The 19,542-nt window shown below is 63.1% G+C and overlaps 1 protein-coding gene across 5 annotated transcripts; it reads left to right on the forward strand.

Moving 5' to 3' along the window:
* The first annotated feature begins 79 nt into the window (after nucleotides 1–79).
* CYTH1 (cytohesin 1) lies at nucleotides 80–18,528 on the forward strand. Of its 5 annotated transcripts, none has more exons than XM_055795492.1 (13): nucleotides 80–154; nucleotides 9,480–9,562; nucleotides 10,630–10,694; nucleotides 11,469–11,535; nucleotides 11,745–11,863; nucleotides 12,216–12,296; nucleotides 12,425–12,537; nucleotides 12,611–12,759; nucleotides 12,861–12,972; nucleotides 15,947–16,023; nucleotides 16,339–16,410; nucleotides 16,787–16,941; nucleotides 17,155–18,528. In XM_055795492.1, the coding sequence occupies exons 1-13, from the start codon at nucleotides 133–135 to the stop codon at nucleotides 17,231–17,233; spliced, it is 1,194 nt and encodes a 397-aa protein (XP_055651467.1). In that variant the 5' UTR covers nucleotides 80–132; the 3' UTR covers nucleotides 17,234–18,528. The 5 variants fall into 5 exon arrangements, with proteins under 5 accessions (XP_055651467.1, XP_055651466.1, XP_055651468.1 ...); XM_055795491.1 differs by lacking the exon at nucleotides 80–154 and adding an exon at nucleotides 4,213–4,575; XM_055795493.1 differs by lacking the exon at nucleotides 80–154 and adding an exon at nucleotides 7,471–7,495 and having other exon boundaries at nucleotides 12,861–12,973; nucleotides 15,945–16,023.
* Nucleotides 18,529–19,542: the final 1,014 nt, after the last annotated feature.

Genomic DNA, 19,542 nt, shown 5'->3' on the forward strand with positions numbered 1-19,542 from the left:
GGCTCGGCTCGGCTCGGCTCGGGGGCGGGGCACCGGGGGGGCTGGCCGCGGCAGTTCCCGCGTCACGTGACGCTGCCCGTGGCGGCGTCGGCGGCCTCGTCAGGCGGGCGGGTCCGGAGAGGCGGCGGCGGGATGGAGGAGGAGGGCGGCTACGGTCAGTGCGGGGCTGGGGTTGCGCCGCTGGGACCCCCCCCTGCCCCACCTGGGCCGGGCCGCGGCGGGGCACGCTCCGGTGCACGGGGCCGCGGTGGGCCGCGGGGAGGTGGGGGGGTTCCCCGGTGGAGCAGGGGCGGCTCTGCCGGGCGGGCGGTGTGTTCGGGCCGGGCCGCTTCCCAGGTGTGGGGCCGGGCGGGCGGGGGCGGTGGGAACTGCGCCCGCAGGTGACGGAGCGGCCGCTCGCCCACGCGTGGCCGCGGCCTTCGCGGCATCGGCCGGGCGGGGCCGAGGCGGCGGTGGAGGAAGCGCCGGGAGGAAACCGGCGCCCGCGGGGAGCGGGGCGAGCTGCTGGGGCCTGACCCGGTGGCCCCGGCGCGGCCTCATCCTGCCCGGGGCTCAGCCCCAGCGGCTCCGCACTGCCGGCGCCGCGCTGCCACAGCTCACGGGCCGCCCGCGGGGCCGGTGCTGCCGGGCTCTGGGACCGGCTGCCTGCACGCCTTCCCTGCGCCACTCTCACTTTGTATTCAGCTGCTGCCTCTGAGCACTGTCTGAGTTGAGGCTCCGCAGATCTGTAGGGCAGGCTCGTGCCGGTGGCATCCGTTGAGTGGCTCGCCAGGACCCTGGCTCCGGAGCGCATCTGCCTGGCGCAGAAGCGCCTGGTGTGTGCCCAGGGTCCGCTGCCAGGGTGGGCCAAGCAGGGCAGCACAGCTCAGGGGCTGCAGGTCCCCTTTCTCGTGCACATGCAGTTTGCTTTCCTGCTTTCTTCCATCCACCGTGTCTGCAGAGTGTTCCAGTGCTGAGGAACAGGACTGGGCAGGAAGGTGCTGCCTCTGCCTCAGCCCTCTGAGGCAGGTTCCTGTGGGTCAGCAGGTGGGTTTTCCTTGAGCTTTGCCGAGCAGGTGGCTGAAGCCTGTCTGGCTGAGATCTGAAACCAAGGTTTGGATACTGCAAGCTTTACTGGCAACCATTCTTCCTGGGTGCTGAGGTCACTCAGGCACTGCTGGTGCCAATGAAGCCACTGTTGCTAGCAATGCTGGTTCATGGGCCAGCTTCCTGCCTGCCACAGTTGTGCAGTGCAGCTGATTAGGTGGCTGCCGTTACACCCCAGAAGTGACTTTGCACAGCAGTTTACTGTGCAAGATAAGGTGCAAGTGCTTGGCCCCGCTGGTGTGCGGCCCAGCATGGGTGTTGTCGGATGCAGCCCATTAGCAGGAGAGTACTGCAGGGAGTGATTCTGCAAGCAGCCTCTCGCTGCTTCCTAGAATTGCCTGGAAGATGTCCTGGGTTGTCTGTCAGCATCAGAAATTGCCTGATCACCATGCTGCAGGGGCCACAGGGCAGCTGCAGGATGGGCAGCACAGCCATCTCCAAATCCCTGCCACTGTCCCTGTTGCAGGGTCATTGCAATCTGCAGCTGTTCTGAAGCCCTTGAGCTCTGTTGGTTTTGCAGAGGACAGTCTGCTGAGGCCTTGGCGTGGTGGGAGCCTGATGGGGAGGCTGTTGCTGGTGGGATTGCGCTGATGCCAGTGCCTGCCCCACAATACGTGGCCCCTCTCCAGCCATCTGCATCAGCAGAGAGCAAATCCCAGGGTGAGCAGCTGGTGGCACAGATGTGGGCTCCCCCCACTCCTGCCGGGGTGTGGCCCCACGCTTCCGCCCCCTTCCCCCCATCTCCTTGTGGGGACTGAACCCATACCTGGATTGGAGCTGACCAAGCACGGTGGTGCAGGGGCAAAGGCCTCTGAATGGCAGGGCAGTGGTGTTGCATTGGGGAACCAGCCCAGCTGCTCTTGACATGCTGAGCTGCAGCACCAGTGAGCAGCTGTGGGGAGCAGAATCCCATCCCAGCACTACCTCCTGTGCTGGGCCCTGTGTTGGCTCAGACCTGGCCCCTGGGTGAGGGGGATTGGGCAGCACTGGTAATCCTGCTGCACCTAAGGGATTACTGCTCACTCTGTCTTGGGGGATTAAGGGATTTCTCTAAGCTGGGTTGATGCAGCCTCCTGCAAAGCAGCTTGTGCCTGGGGGGGCCTCGCTGTCTGGGGCAGGATGGCCAGTGCCACGGGGTGGGGTGGTCCATGTGAGGTGTGGGAGATCCCCAAAGGAGGGTATGCTGTCAGGTCCCCTGGCAGGCTGGGGGTCACCGCCCGGGGGGAATCCCTGCCCTCTCCTTGCTGCCAGCCTGCACAGCCCTGTTCTGCCAGCAGGCCCTGGCAGGCCCCTGGGCATGGAATCAGCTGTTTTGGAGGCAGCTTGGGACTGCCGTGTGCACCAAGGGGACCAGGGCCGGGAGGCATGCTGCCAGAGGAGCTGCTGGTGACGCACCAGCCCTTTCTCTGGTGTGGTATGGGGTGAGCTGGGGCAAGTCACTGGGCCCATCTTGGGGGGCAGCTCTTCCGCAGAGCAGGAGGCTCCCAGGTTAAAGACACAGGGACAGTGTGGTGATAGCAGTGGGCCTGGAGAGCAGAGCCAGGGGCCCGGGCCGGCAGGGCTCAGGCAGTGCAGCACTGAGCAGAGGCAATTAGCCCATTCCTCTGCTGAGATGTTTGGGAGCAGAGAATGATCAGTCATATTGCTGACACTCAGCAGTTACACATCAGGGACGCAGCAGGGCCTGCGTCTCCTGGAGTGGCTGTTTCAGCCCATCTGTGTGCTGGGCAGTAGGGCTGGGGTCGGACATTTCTGCTCTGGGCCTGAGGCTGGAGGGAGGCTGCTCTCTGGGGCCCTGCTTTCTGGCAGGCAAAAGATCAGGGCTCAGAGCCATGGTTAAGGTGACCCCAGGGTGTTTGTGAACACTCTGCCTGACCTGAGCAGGGTGTGAAGATCAAGCTGCACGTCCAGGTCGCTTAACATGGGACGTGCTGCCTGGCCCTGCTTCAGGGTGGCTGGAGCACCCATGGGTGCCCTTGCCACGTGGGGGTTGGTTCAGGCCTGGGCAGGTGCTTGCCACATCACGTGCCCAGATCAGCCTCCCTGGCTCCTCTCGCCTGCTCTTTTGCTTCCTGGCAATGCAGCAATCACCACTTCAGCCCCTGGCAAAGGGGAAGTAGCATCCAAACCAGAAGGTCGGTCACATCAGCAGAGAGTGCCTGGCTGCCCTCGTGAGCCTGAGAGCTGCCCTTCTCCATCTTTCCTCCTGTCTCCAGTTATATGGCTTGTGGGCACCAAGGTCCCCTTCTGCCTTGCACCCTCCTGCCTGCCAGGGCGGCTTCCTCCCAGGGCGCCCTTCCCTGCTGCCTGCCTCATCAGGGCTCTTGCCTGCCTGGCTTGGGTTTCTCCTAGCTCAGCACGTCCCCGTGCTTGCCGGCGCAGGTGAGCAGAGCTTGCTGGCTCCTAGCAACCAAGAGTTGGCAGCCAAGCTGTCCGTGGGGTGCTGCCTCGTGCCCCAGCAGGCTCTAGGGTTTGTTACTCATGGCCGTGCCCTACACTCCGGGATTGCTCCTGCTTTAAGGGAAAGAGCTGTCAGTCCGGTTTGGATTCACTCAGCACCTGTGGGGCTGGGGAACACAGGTGCTGCAGGGCAAGAGGGCTGTGCCTTCCCCCCTGCTCCACAGCTGGGTCCGAGGCTGGGATCCTGGGGCGGGACTTCCCCAGTTCCCAGACCCCAGGACTGCATCAGAGCGTGAGGCATCTCCATTGCCACCAGGGCATGCCTGGAGCCCAGCCATCTGACCGGCATTGCCGGGGGACTGGCAGAAGGCGCAGCAGGCTTGCCCGTGCACAGCACGCGGGGCAGGCTGAGCCTGTCGGAGCTGTGCCGGGACTGGTGCCCGGGCCCTGCACCCCACAAGTGGGAGCCGTGGCAGCACCTCCTGCTCCCCAGGCCTCGCCAGAGCCGCCTTGTCTCTTGGTGCACCTTCCTTTATGCAGTGCTGGTTGCTACGCGACCGTCGGCTCCCGATGCTTAATGCTCTAATACGGAGAGATAAAACAGCTCTAAAAATACCCCGCTGCTGGCCCTCCGCGGGGGCAAGGGGGCTGCTGGGGGCAGGCAGCCCGGGGCGGGAGGGCTGCTGGGGAGTTCCCAAACTCCTTGTCCTCTAAGTGGCTTTGAGCCGCCGGCCGGAGCGGAGCATCGGGAGCGGAGCGGGCTGGTGTGCAGGCAGGGAGCGGCGGGGATTGGCTGGGGCTGCTGCGTGGGCTCCCGCAGCTGGAGCTCCCCTGCCAGAGCCGCCTTCCCTGGCTCCAGCCGGAGTGGGGAGTCCTCCGGCTCCCCTGCCTGCACCCTGCCCGCGGGCCCCGACACGGGGGAGCCTGCTGCTCAGCCACACGGCACCTACCGGGCCTCTGCCTGCTCCTGCCTGCCCTGCTGGAGCTGCTGGTGTCCTGCACAGGACCTCCGCAGCATGGGGACGGTCAGCGAGCTCTGTGCCTCCAGCTTCCAGGCCTTCCTTTGCCCCTCAGTGGCTGCCAAGGCAGGTAGGTGCTTCATGCCCTTCCCTCTGCTCACTGCAGGGTCCCCATCCCCCTGGAAGTCACGGCAGTGCCTGTGGCTCCAGCTCCATATGGTTCTTGCTGGCAGTGGCACAGAGAGTCCTCGCTGTCTTGCCACCTCTGTCCCCCGCACACTACCAGCCTACCCAGGCTCAGGCCTCTGCAAGCACTGAGCCCCAGCAGGACAGCTGAGCACTGGGCTACCTTGCGTGGCATTGCCCTGCACCGGTGCCAGGTGCCATGCTGGGGTGGGGGGTGCTTGGGAACTGGTGGCAGCAGCGGCTGGGAGGTTGCACGCAGCCTGGTCCTTACCTTGCCCCTTGTCTTCCTGCCCTGGGCGATGCGTGAGCACTTGGCCACCCTCGCTGCTGTAAGGGCAGCTCAGGGCAGCATTGTCAAATGGAGATCTGTGTGGGAAAGCCCAGTGCCTGCTGCACTGGCGATGCTGTTGAGGGTTGGCCGCCTGTGTGAAATGCTGCTGTCTGTGAGTTCCTGCCTGAGCATGGGACTAGGTGTGGCTGTGTGGTGGGGCATGGGGCTGTGAGACCTTCTGTGGCCAGCCCTGTGCCGTGGGCATTGTTCCTCCTGAGGCCCAGCACAGTGAGCGGAGTGGAGAGCAAGCAAGGTCCCCGCCAGGCTGTGCTCCCAGCACCAGCACAGCGCTTAATGTGTGTGCATGTGGCTGAGCCAGTGCTCGCCCAGCTGCACTGTGGGTCAGGGGTCTGTGCATGGGGAGCATGGCAGCCTGGAGCTGCCAGGAAGTGAGGCAGCAGCTGTGGATGAGGGTTCCCTGCCAGGCTCTGTGAACAGGGAGCAGGGCTGACAGGCAGGGCTGCACGGAAACAGGACGAGGCCCCTGGCTGGCTCTGGATGCAGGGTCCAGCTACCTGGGAGGGTCTTTGCTGGAAGTGTCTGTCCCCAAACTCTTCTCCTGACACACCTCAGCTGTCGGTAGGGAAGGATGGGGCTAACGCAACCCAGGATGCACACACAACACGGTGAAAACAGGATGTGGCGCGCTGAGACGGGCAGGAAGCTTCTGAGGGCCCCATGGGCCCCCCAGCCATGGGGCATAGTGGGAGCAGGCAGTGGTACCCCACAGCAGAGCCCAGCAGCAGCCGCTGGCAGCACCCTGGGCTCATCCCCATGGTCTACCTAAACTCTGCCCTTTGCCCCTCGAGCGCAGCCGGGTGCAAGTGCAGCGTGGGCTGGTGGGAGGACTGGTTACTGCTGCAGCACAGCTGTGGGCCAAAGACAACGTGAGACTTCCAAAGCTCTCCCTCCCTTTGCTCCATTGCCAGTGTTCTGGGTGCTGCTTCTCCATCTCGTGCTGCTGAGCAAGATTTAGCTGAGTCAAGGTGGCCGAGGCTCATGCAGCCTCTCCAGGCAGCTGACAGCGGGACAGGGATGTGCTGGGGTTTTGCTCCTGCTGCAGGCATGGTCTTGCAGGCCCCAGACTGTGCCGCACAGTGGTCCTGTACTGAGCAGTGGGGTCTGTACAGGCACCCAGAGCAAAGGGCCAAGGTAGTGGGGAGCAACTTCCCATGAGGACCAGCATCACCCCTGGTCCCAGTTGTGGTCCCATCCGCCAGTGTGAGCTGCTGTGGAGTCTGCAGAGGGCAGCTGGCACTGGTGGTCCTCACAGCCCTCCCAGTCCTGCCTGGAGCTCAGTCCTTACAGCCTGAGCACGACCTGGACCTGCAGTGGGGGATTCTGGCAGATCTCCAGGGGAGCTGCGGGGCAGGGCCGGGGCTCTGCTGGGAGGGGGTGACCCCAGCTGGTGAAGGGGAAGGGACCCCAATGTTGCAGTGAGCTCAAGATGTGCTGGGTCAAGTGTCCTGGCAGCCTCCAAGGAAGGAATGACAGAGCCAGCCCCCAGTACCTGCCTGGCTGGGACCCCAACACATCATGTCCCCTGACCCTGGGGCCGAGAAGGGGGAGCAGTGTGTTTCCCCTCCTGGCTGGGAGCAGAGGAATTAAGGTGCTGGCAGCCCTGGGCTGGTGGTGACAGGAGCAGGGAGTTGAGGCTCCTGCTGAGGCCAGGATGATGCCCAAGCAGCCCTGGAGCTCATTGGCCTGGCATGGCCCTGGCACAGCCCAGGAAGCACCCGGGTGGGCAGGTGTCTGCGCCCTGAAACAGCAGCACCTCTCTGGAGCCATGGGCAGCAGGGGCATGGCTGACAGGGCCTGCCAGGATGGTGCTCAGGGCAGAGGGCAATGGTGAGCTCAGCCCGGGAGTTCAAGGAGGCTAGTGGGTCCAGGATGAGGGGGAGGCAGGGGGGCAGCTCCACGCTGCCCCACTCCTGTGTCACCCACTGTGCTAGCTTGTCTTAGGGCAGTGGGGTGGGAAGCAGAGGGGGCGAGCATGGCTTCCGTGTATCACAGGGTGCTTTGCTTTGGGTATGGTGGGAGAGGGGGAAGTGCTGCTGCTCCCAGTTGCCACAGACCCCAGGGAGCCTGGGACGGATGGACAAATCCTGCCGGTGCCCCTTGCTGCCCTCCTGCTGCTGCTGCTTCCCGGCCCCCTGCACCGGGACCCCATGCTAACAGGGAGCATATGCCAGCACTGGGATCAGCATGCGGTGGGTCGCTGTGCCCCAGCTCCTGCGCCAGGCTGAAGCCAGAGCAGCCAAGCGCCTGCCTCAGCCTCCCCATCCCCGCAGCACCACTCTGCTGCCGTGAGTCTCGCCAGCCTCTTGGGATCCGCGCAGGCTCTGCTCGGCACGGCGAGGCGAGTGCTGTGTGGAGTGCCAGGGAAGGGTTAACGCCCTCTTCCTTTCCCAGAAAAGCTCTTGCGTCTGGGGTTTCTCTTCCTCTGGCTGCTGCTGACATGGCTGGGCCGGTGTCACGAGTGCTTGCCCTTCCCCGCAGCAGCGCAGGCTAGGAGGGACCTTCCCAGGCTCCGGTACAGACCCGCTGACCACCTCTGCCCTGCAGAATCTCATCCTCTGCTACACCTGCCCTGGGGCCTGCCGAGACCCCTGCCCGCTCGCAGCTGGGCAGTGGGAGGCAGCGCTGCTCCTGCCTGGGCTCGCTTTGCTCTGGTTCCACCCGAGGCCGGCTTGCCTCAGGGCATGTCCAACCTTGGCACTGAATTTCACCTTCCCTGCGGCCGCAGTGTTGGGAGGGTCCTGCAGCACATGCTGCAGCTTGAGGATTTGGAGGTTTTGTGTCTGGCAATGGGCTTGCGATGCAGCTTGGCCCTCCTGCAGCAAGCCCGGGCTTGCAGTGTGTCCTGGGTGCCGGGCAGGAGGGGCCGGGCACCTGCGGGGACGGCACTGGGGTGTGCATATGGTGCTTGGATGTATTGATAAGGCAAGGCCTCTGGTATTTCAAGTTTACATAACTTTTAGCCCTGGTGCCATGAGCGGGGTTGTCTGGTTCGTACTTGCTGGTGTCAGAGACTGAAAAGATTGGGAAGTGTTGCTGTCGTGTCTGAAGGTATGGTGTCGCAAGCCAAGGTTGCTCCAACCTTGGCAGTGGGGGAACTTTGTGAAGGAGGAAACTTGTCAGAAAGCCTGAGCGGAGCCAGGGAAGTGCTGAGTCCAGAGATTTGGTTCACATGGTCACCATTGCCCCAGGGGCACGTGCAGCTCCCACTGAGGAGGCAGCAGCAGCTCTGGGAGGAACCGTGCATGGTTGAGGACAGTGCTAGTCTGAAGGCATGCTTTGTCCCTGGGTGCTGGTATGGGGCAGGCAGCCATGCTGGGGACACTCTGGGTGAGTCTGGGCTGGTGGCAGTGGTGGCTTGGAGTCCATGGTCATGGTGGCACGCAGGGCCTTGGCAGAATGGAGCGGGAACATTTGGGGAAGGAGAGGGCAGTGGCAGTGCCTGTCCCCAGCACCACGGGGTGTGTGGGTAGGAGGCAGCCTGAGGGCCGAGCCAGCAGCTGCTGCTGCCACCTCCCTTGGGGAGAGTGCTCTGGAGGGACAGTGCTTTGGTGTTCTCATGGGTGACCTTGGAGTTGTGTGCAAGGGAGCTGGTGGGACCCACTGGCAGAGGTGTGAGGCGCAGGCAGTAGGCAAGGGCTGGCAGCGCTGCTGGAGTGAATGTGGGTAACCCTGGGGACAGGAGGGAACAGGAATGGGATGCCATGTTACTGCAGAGTGGGAGGTCATGCACTGGGAATGTTGCAGGAGCTGTGGGACTCGGGGAGCAAGGAGGGGCATGTGGTGGCCCCAGGCTTGATCCTTGGGAGGGTGTGCCTGGCTCCCGCAGCATGACAGGGAGGTGTAGATGTCATGGCACACAGGCAAGGTTTATCAAGAGGATGTGCCAGCTATGGGCGCTGGCTTGGAAAGATGGATTGAGCGCAGAGGGGGCTGTAAGGACAGCCAGGAGCTGTTTTTTGTTTGGGACTGACCCGGTGCAACAGAGCAACCCTCCAGATCTATGTGGAACTCATGCCACGGGGCACAGCAGAGCTGCTCTGCCACAGCAGGGACTGGGACAGACAACAGCACCAGTCCAGCCAGGGTAGAGTGGAGTTAAACAGGACTTGGCAGGGCCAGGGCCGGCAGGAGGATCGCTGGAGCTGGTCCAGGGGCCATGCTGGTCCTCTCTGCCTGAACTACCCAGCTGCCTTGGGCTGAATCAGCTGGAACTGGTGGTGCCCAGTTACTCCACTGCCCAGTTACCCCACTGCAGCCACTGCTTGGCGGGGCGATGCCCTGGCTCTCGCATTCCTCGCATGCCATCGGTGGCACTTAGCTGCTGCGTGGGGCCAGGGATGCTGATCGCCAGCCCTGCTCCACCGGGCACCCAGCAGCTCCATATCCCAGCTCCTGACAGGCCCCAGGCTGCTGGCCGGGAGCAGAGACTGTGCCTGGAGCCTGGCAGGGACAATTCCCATGGCCACGCATGCTGACCTGACCATGTCTCTGCTCAGTGCCCAGTGACCTGACCCCAGAGGAGTGCCAGGAGCTGGAGAACATCCGACGCCGCAAGCAGGAACTGCTGGCCGACATACAGGTGTGATGCTGAGGGCCACTGCCCGCACGTGCAATCCCCCTGTCCTGAACGCAGCTGTCCCCTGGGAGGGAGGGGACAATCTCCCTGCCTGTGTCACTAGGCAGGGTCCCTGCAGCCCTATCCAGGGTCCCTTGCCCCGCTGTAGGAAAGGTGAGGCAGGGAGGAGAGGCTGCCCTGGCTGGGGCTGTCTGTAACAGCCATGGGATTGGGGTGCAGCACTGCAGACCTGCAGAGCCTGTGCAGGAGCAAGCCCAGGCAGGGCTGTGGGTCGGGTTTGTGCTCCCGTCCCCTTTCCTTGCCAGCCCCTGGCTCCTCGCATCCCATGGGGGCTCTCATGGACCTTGTGGGGCAGAATATAGAGCTACTGGACCTGCAGGGCAGGGTGGGCTGGGCCGACGGGGTGAACGCCCGCGGCTGCTGCGGGGAGCCCATGACCTGCTTGCCCAGTGGTGCTGCCTCTGCAGGGCCCCAGGGCTGGGGAGAAGGTCCCAGTGGGGCATGTGGGCTTGGGCTGGCAGCTGACCTGCCCTGCAGCCATGGCTTCTCCTTGTGCCCTGTGTGCTTGTGCCATTCCCCGTGGACTGGGGCACCGGCGTCTCCGTGCCAGCCCCTCCCTGGCACAGGCAGGGACTGTGTTTCAGGGCCAGGCCACTGCCCTGGCCAGCGACTGCGAGGTCAGTGCTCATCTGGGACACTCGTCAGTCATGTCCCTGATTAAGGCAGCAAAGGCTAATTATTGCCATATGCTGGGCATGATCTAAAGGGATTAGGGGGTAATTTTGTTAACCTCTGAATCTCTTCCTTCCTGTACACTCAGAGCATGGCGAAGGTGCAGGGGGATTAGCAGCCAGGTGCAGCCAGCCCCTCTGCAAGTGCCCCCCCCCCCCCCCCCCCCCGAGCTGGCTCAGTCCCAGGGCAGCCCGCGGGTGGGAAGGGGGGAGGGAAGGAGTGGCTTCTGGGGCCCCCTCGGGGAATAGCCCCAGGGCTACCGTCAGGGCTGGGGGGCTGGAGGGTTTGGGAGGGAGGGAGGCAGGAGCCTCCTGTCTCAGTGCTTTCTCTCCGCTCAGCGGCTGAAAGATGAGATAGCAGAAGTGACGAATGAGATTGAGAACCTGGGGTCCACGGAGGAGAGGTGAGTCCTCTGCTGTTGCAGCAGCCCAGGGCCTCTGCTGAGCCCCCTCCCCTGTGGCGAGGCCATCCAGTGCTGGATGCCGGCTCGCTCACACTGTGTGGTGGCCAGTGGCGGTTGAGCTGTGCAGCCACATCCCGTGGGTGCTGGCTGGTGCAGGTGGCTTTTCCGGGTGCTCTGAATTCCTTGGAGCGGCAGCAGGATCGCAGTCTGAACTGCTGCCTGCAAAGGTCTGTTTTTCTAAGCCTCAGCCCCTCTGTCTGGCCACAGCGACTGTCTGACTTTGTTATTCTGAGCTGGTGCAGGCAGTGCCAGCCTGGGATTAGGGGATCCTGGCAGCCGATGGGAGCTGACTCCCTGTGTTTTTTCCAATCACCCACTGGGGCATGAAGGCTGTCACCCTCACGCTGGCCCCACTGGGGCCTGAAGGCTGCTCTCCCCAGAGCCCTGCTGCACCCAGCTTGACCTAGTCTTCCCCCAGGCAGAGGTGACCTGCCAGGTTGCTATACCCAGCACCCCTTCTGCATGGGGTGACCCCATGGATGGGGCATGGCAGGCCAAGAGCAGCCCCATGCTGCTCTGGCACAGAGTGGGGCAGAGACACGAAGCAGTGTGCCAGCTTCGTCCCATGCAGGTTCAGCACAGGGGGCCTGGCCCAGAGTTGCTCAGCTCCAGTTCGGTCCACGCTGACACCACAGAGCTCTGCCCAAGGGGCGAGGGAGGGCAGGAGGCAGCCAGGTCCCTCCTGGGTACTAAGAGCTGCTTTGTGCCTTTCAGGAAAAACATGCAGAGAAACAAGCAGGTGGCCATGGGCCGGAAGAAGTTCAACATGGATCCCAAGAAGGTACTGTGGGGTGTGGGCTGGGTCAGGAGTGCAGCAGTTCACCAGCCTGTCTGGGGCCATGCTGGGCTCTGCCACCTCACATTGCAGGTGCCTGGCTGCCCACAGGGACCAGGGCAGAGCCAGCACCCAGGGCAGGGGCTGGGGAGGCAGTGGGCAGGCTGGCAGGGTCAGCAGCAAGCCCCAGAGCAGCTTCTCTTGCACCATTCCAGGGCATCCAGTTCCTGATCGAAAATGACCTGCTGAAGAACACGTGCGAGGATATTGCTCAGTTCCTTTACAAGGGAGAGGGCCTCAACAAGACAGCCATCGGTGACTACCTGGGTGAGAGGTACGCTAGCCTGGGACAGCTCAGGTCTCCTGAGGGTGCCCTGGGCTCTCAGCCCCTGAGAGATGGGACACTGCAGCTCTTTGAACTTACAGGGCAGCTGAGTGGGGCCACACAGGGGGCCAGGCACCCTGAGTGTTAGGGCCAGCTGGGGGGCTGTTTGATCCGTGGCTGGCACTTGCAAGAGGCCGGTGTGTGTAAACCAGCCCAGGACTCAAGTTGGGGGCACATAGCTTCAGATTTCCCCCCACAAATAAAAGCAGAGTCTGGAGCCGGGCAGGGAGACACAACGCCACTCGGCAGTCACAGGACGTGCTGCTCATGCATCCCTCATGCTCTGGCTTTGTTCCCGCAGGGATGAGTTCAACATCCAAGTCCTGCATGCCTTTGTGGAGCTGCACGAGTTCACTGACCTTAACCTCGTGCAGGCCTTGCGGTGAGTGAAGGGGGCCAGGAGCTGAGCTGTGCCCCATCAGGGGAGATGGGCGGAGGGCTGTAGCAATGTGAGTGTGGCTGGAGGGCACGTGGAGCCCTCAAAGCAGTGCAACACCATGCTCTTCACAGGCAGTTCCTGTGGAGCTTCCGACTGCCTGGGGAGGCACAAAAGATCGACCGGATGATGGAGGCCTTTGCCCAGCGATACTGCCAGTGCAACCCTGGCGTCTTCCAGTCCACAGGTGAGTACCTGACCTGGCGCCCCTTTCACTGGCCATCCTGCCTCACAGCTGACTTTCCCCTCTGCCCCTGTAGACACCTGCTACGTGCTCTCCTTCGCTATCATCATGCTGAACACCAGTCTGCACAACCCCAATGTCAAGGACAAACCCACGGCAGAGCGCTTCATTGCCATGAACCGTGGCATCAACGATGGGGGGGACCTACCTGAGGAGCTGCTTCGGGTGAGGGATGGGATATGGAGGCACCAGGGCTGGACTGCAGAGCTGGCCCATCACAGGGTTCCTGGGTGGAGCAGAGCTGACACCATGTATCATTGTACCAGAATCTCTATGAAAGCATCAAGAATGAGCCCTTCAAAATCCCTGAGGATGACGGCAATGACCTCACCCACACCTTCTTCAACCCCGACCGGGAGGGCTGGCTCCTGAAGTTAGGTGAGTGCTGGCAGCCGTGGCCTGGGGAGTGCAGGTTCTCCCCAGGGACAGAGCTGGGCTATGGGTGCGATGGCCTTGGCCTGCCTACACCTCGCCTGCTGGCCTGGCTCCTCAGAGTGTGACCCTGTGGAAGGGCAGGAGAGTGCAGAGAGGGACACAGCCCCCCCGTGGGGAAGGCGTCCATACATCCAGCAGCCCTCCATCTTCCCTTGGCTGGGCGGCAGGAGCAGATTCACAGCTGACAAGGCCCTGCGGTGCAGCTGGGTGGGCATCCCAGGGACTCCTGCCTCTAGGTTGGGCAAGGCCTGGCCTACAGAGCTAGTAGCAGAGCCTGGTGTTGGAGCATGGAGACCGTGAGGCCCTCCTCATCACTGAATCACAGCAGGGTCCCATTGGAGCGGGTCCCATTGGAGCAAGCCCCCAGGAGTGAGCGGCAAGCTGCGTGCATCCCCCCCTCCATGCCACAGACGAGTCCCTGCCTCACCTTCCCACAGCATTATCACTGCATCCCGGCTCCACATGCAGGCAGCGTGCATGGCATCCCCGCAGCCCTGCTGCACAGCCCGGCTCTGGCGGCCGGTGAGCTCATCCCACGCCCTGGCTCCTGTGGCTTCTCCTCGGCAGCTCTGGGGAATCCTGTGCCCAGGTTCAGCGAGGGGGGGACAGGGTGCTGTCAGGACCAGGGTCTGGTGGGGGCCTTTCCCTCAGGCTGTTGCTGGGTTCCGGACTCTGTCCACTCTCCAGGGTATGTTTCTGCCATACTGTCACCCCCTCAGGATGGGAAGGGGGCCATACTCCCACCCCATGCCCTGACGAGGGCAGAGCCTGGCCTGGGGCTGAGCAAGAGCCATCTGCCCCCTGGCTCTGGGGAACACGGGGGAGAGCCCCAGACCTGCTTCCCCTGTCCCTAAGCAAGCCCAGTGCCCTGCTGTTGGAAGAGTTGCATGCACAGCAGGTTGTCACCCGCTGCCATGGGGCCGTGGGTGGCTGGTAGTGCAGAGAGGCGGCTGTGGGCACCAGCTTGGCTGCTGTGGCTCAGCCCACTCATGGGGCTGGGAGGGACCCTGTGGAGAGGCCAGGGGGTGGGGGGAGCCAGGCCCTGCAACCCCCCAGCCGAGGAGATCCATCCCACAGAGCCACAGTGAGCCAGGGCAGGTCAGCACCCGCGGCAGTGCTGCCAGCCTGGCCCCTCACAGCTTCCCTGCTGCAGCCCTGTCCCACTGACCTGCACAGGGCAAGGGGGGTTCTTTGGTGTTTCGTCTTTTTATTTTTTTTCCTTTTTTTTTAATTTTCTTTTCTCCCTCATTTGTATGTTTCCATGATTTGGCTCTTCCTTTCCTTGCCCCCAACTCCAGGAGGTACGTACCCCTCTCCCCTGCTCTGCTCACGCTGCTGGGGCTTCGTTTCCTTTTTGTTTTTAATTGCTGGTGATTAGTCTCATTGCTGCTGCTGCTAACCACCCGCACTGCTCCGGGGACCTCGCCTGCCGAGGGGACAGCCCCACCACCACCAGGGCAGGGACATGGGGTACCAACTCTGCTGATACCGACCACTCCCCAAGGCCTGCTGGCCCTCTCTACTGCCCCAGTGCACCCCACGGTTGGATGGGGCCATGGCTGCTCCTTGCCCAGCTGCTGGCAGGGGCTGCCTGCCCATCCATGCTATGCCCTGTCCGTGGGCAGCTCATCCTGGCCGCAGTGGGCCTCCACGTCTGGTGCCCCGAGGGATGGGGACTGTTTTGGGGTGTCCTCGGGAAGGGTCTCAACCTTGGGGGGGGGGGGGGGGTCGGTGGGTGCTGAGTGCCTGAAGCTGGATGGGAGCAGGCAGGAGCCATCTGCGCCGTGCCCTGTGCCGTGCTGAGGGCTCACAGCAGTCCCTGTGCTGGGCACTGGCAATGCCCCAGGTCCTTCGCCTGCAGCCCTGGGGTGCCGAGGAGCATCAGTGCTCCCAGCTGGGGCTGTGCTGCCCCCAGGTCCTACCTGGCCCCACACCCCTGTGGGCCCTAAACGCCAGGCTCCTGCACTCCCCGTGCCATGGCACCCTGCCTTGGCACATAGCCTCTTCCCACCAACAGCCCCGGGAGAGGAGGTGGCCCTGAGGAATGCCGGGGGCTGGAGAGGGTCAAGTCCCAGATTTTGGGGTGGGCTTGGCTGGAGGGAGGCAGAGGGGCTTTTTCTTCTAGGAAGCACTGGCCCCAGCCTGGCTCAGGGGCAGGGGCTGGGGTGGACAGCCAGCTGGCATGGGGGAGCAGGGAGGCACGGGGCCTTCTCAGCAGGGTGGAGGAGATGAGCACGGCCCCCTGTGCACACAGTGCCTCCTCATATCCATGCTGGACCTGGGCACATGGCCTTGGTGCTCATCCCATGGGTGGCAGCACAGCTGGCCCTGCTGTGATGGCCAGAGCACACTGGCACGGTGGAGGGGGAGCTGGGCCCAAGGGCAAGCAACCCCTGAGCCCAGGGAGCAGCTTCTCTGTCTGTGGTGGCAGCTGTGAGACTCGCTCTGGCCAAGAGTCTGTGAGCCACGGCCTTGGGCTCATGCCTTGCCCCAGCACCGGGCTGCACTGGCTGGAATGCAGCGGGACTGTGATCAGTGTGAACAGAAAGTCTCTGCATCCCCCGAGAGCTGCCTGGCTGCAGCATCCTCTGGCCATGCTGAATCAGTGTTTTGGGTGGGAATGGGCACGCAGCGCTCCTGACCCGGCACCCCCACCACCTTCCGCCTCCATCCTCATCCGTCTGCTTTCCGCTCCTGCTCGTGCCCTGCCCGGCGTGGTGTGTGCTGCCTGCTACTGCTGTGCCCGGCGCCCGCCGGGCTGCCTGGCTCTGCTTGCACCCCAGCGCCCAGTGCTTGTCTGTGTGTGTCCGCATGGGCTCCAGCACTGCCGTAGCCTCTGCGTGCCACGAGCCTCCAGGCACGTGCCCAGGCTGCGCTCTGCTGGGCCTGCACACAACCTGTTTCTTTCCACTTCCAGGAGGCAGGGTGAAGACGTGGAAGAGACGCTGGTTCATTCTGACCGACAACTGCCTTTACTACTTTGAGTACACGACGGTCAGTGACCTTTTTTTGGGGTGTGCTGAGCTGGGGCAGGGAAGGCTGCCGGATCCAGCCCAGTGCTTACGTGCCTTCGTGGCACAGCCTGGGCACAGCATACTAGCGCGGGGCTGGCAGCCTGCCTCTTGCTGTGCTGGGGTGCTGGTGACTGTCAGGGTGCAGGATGTGACCCTCAGGCTGGGTAGCACTTGATGCCTGCACAGGGGGGTGTTGGGGAGGGGGCTCTTAGCAGCATCCAGCCCTGCTGGGGGCATGCAGGTGGGATTTGGTGGTGCCCAGCCTGCAGCTGAAGCCTCTGCTTGGCCCCACCAGGATAAAGAGCCCCGTGGCATCATCCCCCTGGAGAACCTGAGCATCCGTGAGGTGGAGGACTCGAAGAAGCCCGTGAGTGTTGCAGCAGTGTCCCCTGGGGCTTGAGGGGCAGCCCAGGTGCTCTGCTTGGGGCAGGAGCTGGGCAGGGAAAGCTGGGAGGTGTTACAGCCCCTGAGGGATGGCCCAGGGAGAGGTGGGGGGGTCCCGTAGTGGTTGCTTGCTCCACTCATCACAGCAGCTGGGCACAGACCTTGTGCTGGTCACCATGGTGTCCAGGGCTGGTGGCCATGCACATGGGGGTCTATGGGGTGATGATCACAGTGTGTCCATCCCTCTCTGCTGCATTGGGGGTGGCTGTGCCAGGGACCCAGTGTGCTGCCTCATCCCTCCCAGCCTGGGGTCCCCTTTGGAAGTGGGAACTACCTCTGAATGGTCTCTTCCCTCCCAGAACTGCTTTGAGCTCTACATCCCTGACAACAAGGACCAGGTGATCAAGGCCTGCAAGACAGAGGCAGATGGGCGCGTGGTGGAGGGGAACCACACAGTGTACCGCATCTCTGCCCCCACGCCCGAGGAGAAGGAGGAGTGGATAAAGTGCATTAAGTGAGTGCTTAGAGGAGTGGGTGGCAGGGTGCTGGTCAGGGACATGGTGCTGGGCAGGGGCACAGCAGGGACCTGTCTGCTTCCTGGGGCACCCTGCAAGGATGGGGAGACAACAAGCTTTTCCAGGGGCACCCACCCACATAGGTCAGACCCAGCCCTACAGCAGTTTTCAGCTGGCTGTACAGCTAACCCGAGCCCTCGTTCCCCTGCCAGGGCAGCAATCAGCCGGGACCCTTTCTATGAGATGCTGGCCGCAAGGAAGAAGAAGGTCTCCTCCACTAAGAGACACTAGCAGCCACCAATGGCCCTGCAAGGCTGGTATGCCCTGGCAGCCGGAGCGTCCCCACTCCCCAGGGGGCTGCCGTGCTGCAGCCTGGCCCTCAGAGCACAGGACCCAGCTTCAGCTTCACAGTGTCTTTACTGAGGGGGCATGGGCATCTCCGTGGCTCTTTCCCCCCACCATCACTGCCTCATCTCCAGGACAGCATCTTCACAGGTTTGAGCTGGGACACCAGCACCCCTGGGCGGAGGGAGCCCCATCCTGCCCCAGGCTCCGCTGTGAGGTGGGAAGCGCCATATGTGCGCCATCCTCGCCTCCTGCTCAGCAGCCAGAGCAGGGCTCCATGGGCTCTCTGCTCTTGATCCCACCAGCAAGCGTGCCTCTGAGAAGTGACACATGCCTCTGGATCCCCACAGCACCCATCTCCTGAAGTACTTGGGATGTCCCACTGGGAAGGGTGGTGGCTGGTGGTTAGCAGCTGGGGGTTTTGGGTTGCTGCAGGCACCAGGGTGAAGGGCAGCTGCCCCAGGGGAGCTGGGGGGCCCTGCGGAGGCATGACTCCTGGCCCGCGTTGTAGTGGGCTTGGGTCTGTCCTGGGCTTCCCCACGCTGCTGCCTTGGACCCTCCCAGCTGTCCGCTGCACTAGAGATGGTCCCCATGGGCACCAGGAGGGCTGAGGGGCAGGTGGTTGTCACCATCACAGTGTGCAGTGCTGCCACAGGGAGCACGTATATGTCTTTGCCAAGCCGTGAGGTGTTGGAGTGTGGGTGAGGGCCCCGTCTGGCGTGTGGCATTGCCCCCCAGCACATGCCTGCAGCAGTCCCCTCGGCAAGGGGCAGGGGAGGCTCTGCCAGGGGTGGCCGTGGTCTAGGGGTGGCCATGGTCTCCTGAAGCACAAGCCATTGCTCCAGAGCGGGTGGTGGGACATGCCCAGGGCCTGCACCAGGGACAGCTGCTGTCAGGGGGTGGGGGGGTGGGGTCTGGCTGGGCCAGGGTCTGCAGCCCCCCTGCCTCTGCCTTGCAAACACCTGTGTCTTGTCCTGTTTCCCCAGCCACCATGCATGGTCTGGAGGGAGGCACCTGGATCAGTATTAGTCTATTTATCAGAGGTGTAAATACTCCTGTATAGTTTTCTCCTTTTAGATTATTTTGTATGGCAGGTCGTTCTGTGCAGAGGCCTCTCCAGAGGGTGGGGGGGGTGGCAGGATTTTTTATTCTAACTTTTTTTTTTTTTTTTTTTTTTTTTTGCCATGACCTTGTAAACTAGTGCTGAGGACCGGCAGCAAATAAACGCTGAACTGCGCTCAGCCTCTGCCTCCTGTGGTCTGTGTGTGTCTCAGGACGGGCAGGAGCCCCCATCTCTGCACTGCCAGCTCCTGCCCTGTGCCCCAGCTTTGCAACCAGGTTCAGCTTCTGCTGGTGCCAAGATTTCGGTGCCTGGCACCGCAGCAATACCATGCTGGATGAAACTGGCAGTGCTGCAGCCAGCATGGTCCTGGTTTGAGCCTCGACCTGTTCCCATCCACAGCCTCTCGTTTCTTGGTGCACAGGGAGGTGTTTGTGTGCCTTGTGCCCTCACCAGCTCCCCTCAGCTTGCCCTGGCCACAAGCAGTGTGCCTTAAGGACCTCACCATAGGGTGCAGGGTGGCAGTGCTGGGGCAGGATGGCTCCTGCCACCCACTCAGTGTGCAGTGGGGCTGGCAGCAAGCTCAGCTGAGCAGGGGGTGGCTGCCAACCCGCAGCGACCTGCAGGCTGGACCATGCAGTGCTGGACCCTCCGGCTGCACAGCGGCATGCATTGCACTGGTGAGAGGGGCCTGGGACAATGGGTTGGTGGGGCACCGCCATGGGTACCCCTCATGTCCTAGCTCTCATCTGGCAGCTGCCAGATGGCTGAGCACCAGGGAGGAGAGCAGCCCAGCCCTGCCGGCACTGGAGCTGGGGGGGCAGGTTGTACCCGGGTGGTACCAGCTGTAAATGGAATGTGAGCAAAAGGCCCCATGCCTCAGATGGGGCAACCCTTGGCACTGTGTCGAGACCCCAGCAAAAGTGGAGGATATGTGGGCAAGCAGACCTAGCCAAGGGGTGCCAGGCAGAGATGCAGGGGGGAGAGGGCAGCTCTGCTGTTAGGAAGCAACTGGGGTGGTGCTGGTGTCAGTAGAGGCCAGTGTCGGTTGGGGCTGGTGCTGGTCGGGGCCAGCGTCAGTTGGGGCTGGGGCCAGTTGGGGCTGGTGATGGAGTCTGTTGGGGCAGGTGTCGGTGTCGGTTGGGGCAGGTGTCGGTGTCAGTTGGGGCTGGTGTCAGTGTCGGTTGGGGCAGGT

The sequence above is a fragment of the Falco peregrinus genome, chromosome 2, assembly GCF_023634155.1.
Source record: "Falco peregrinus isolate bFalPer1 chromosome 2, bFalPer1.pri, whole genome shotgun sequence".
Classification (NCBI taxonomy): Eukaryota; Metazoa; Chordata; class Aves; order Falconiformes; family Falconidae; genus Falco; species Falco peregrinus.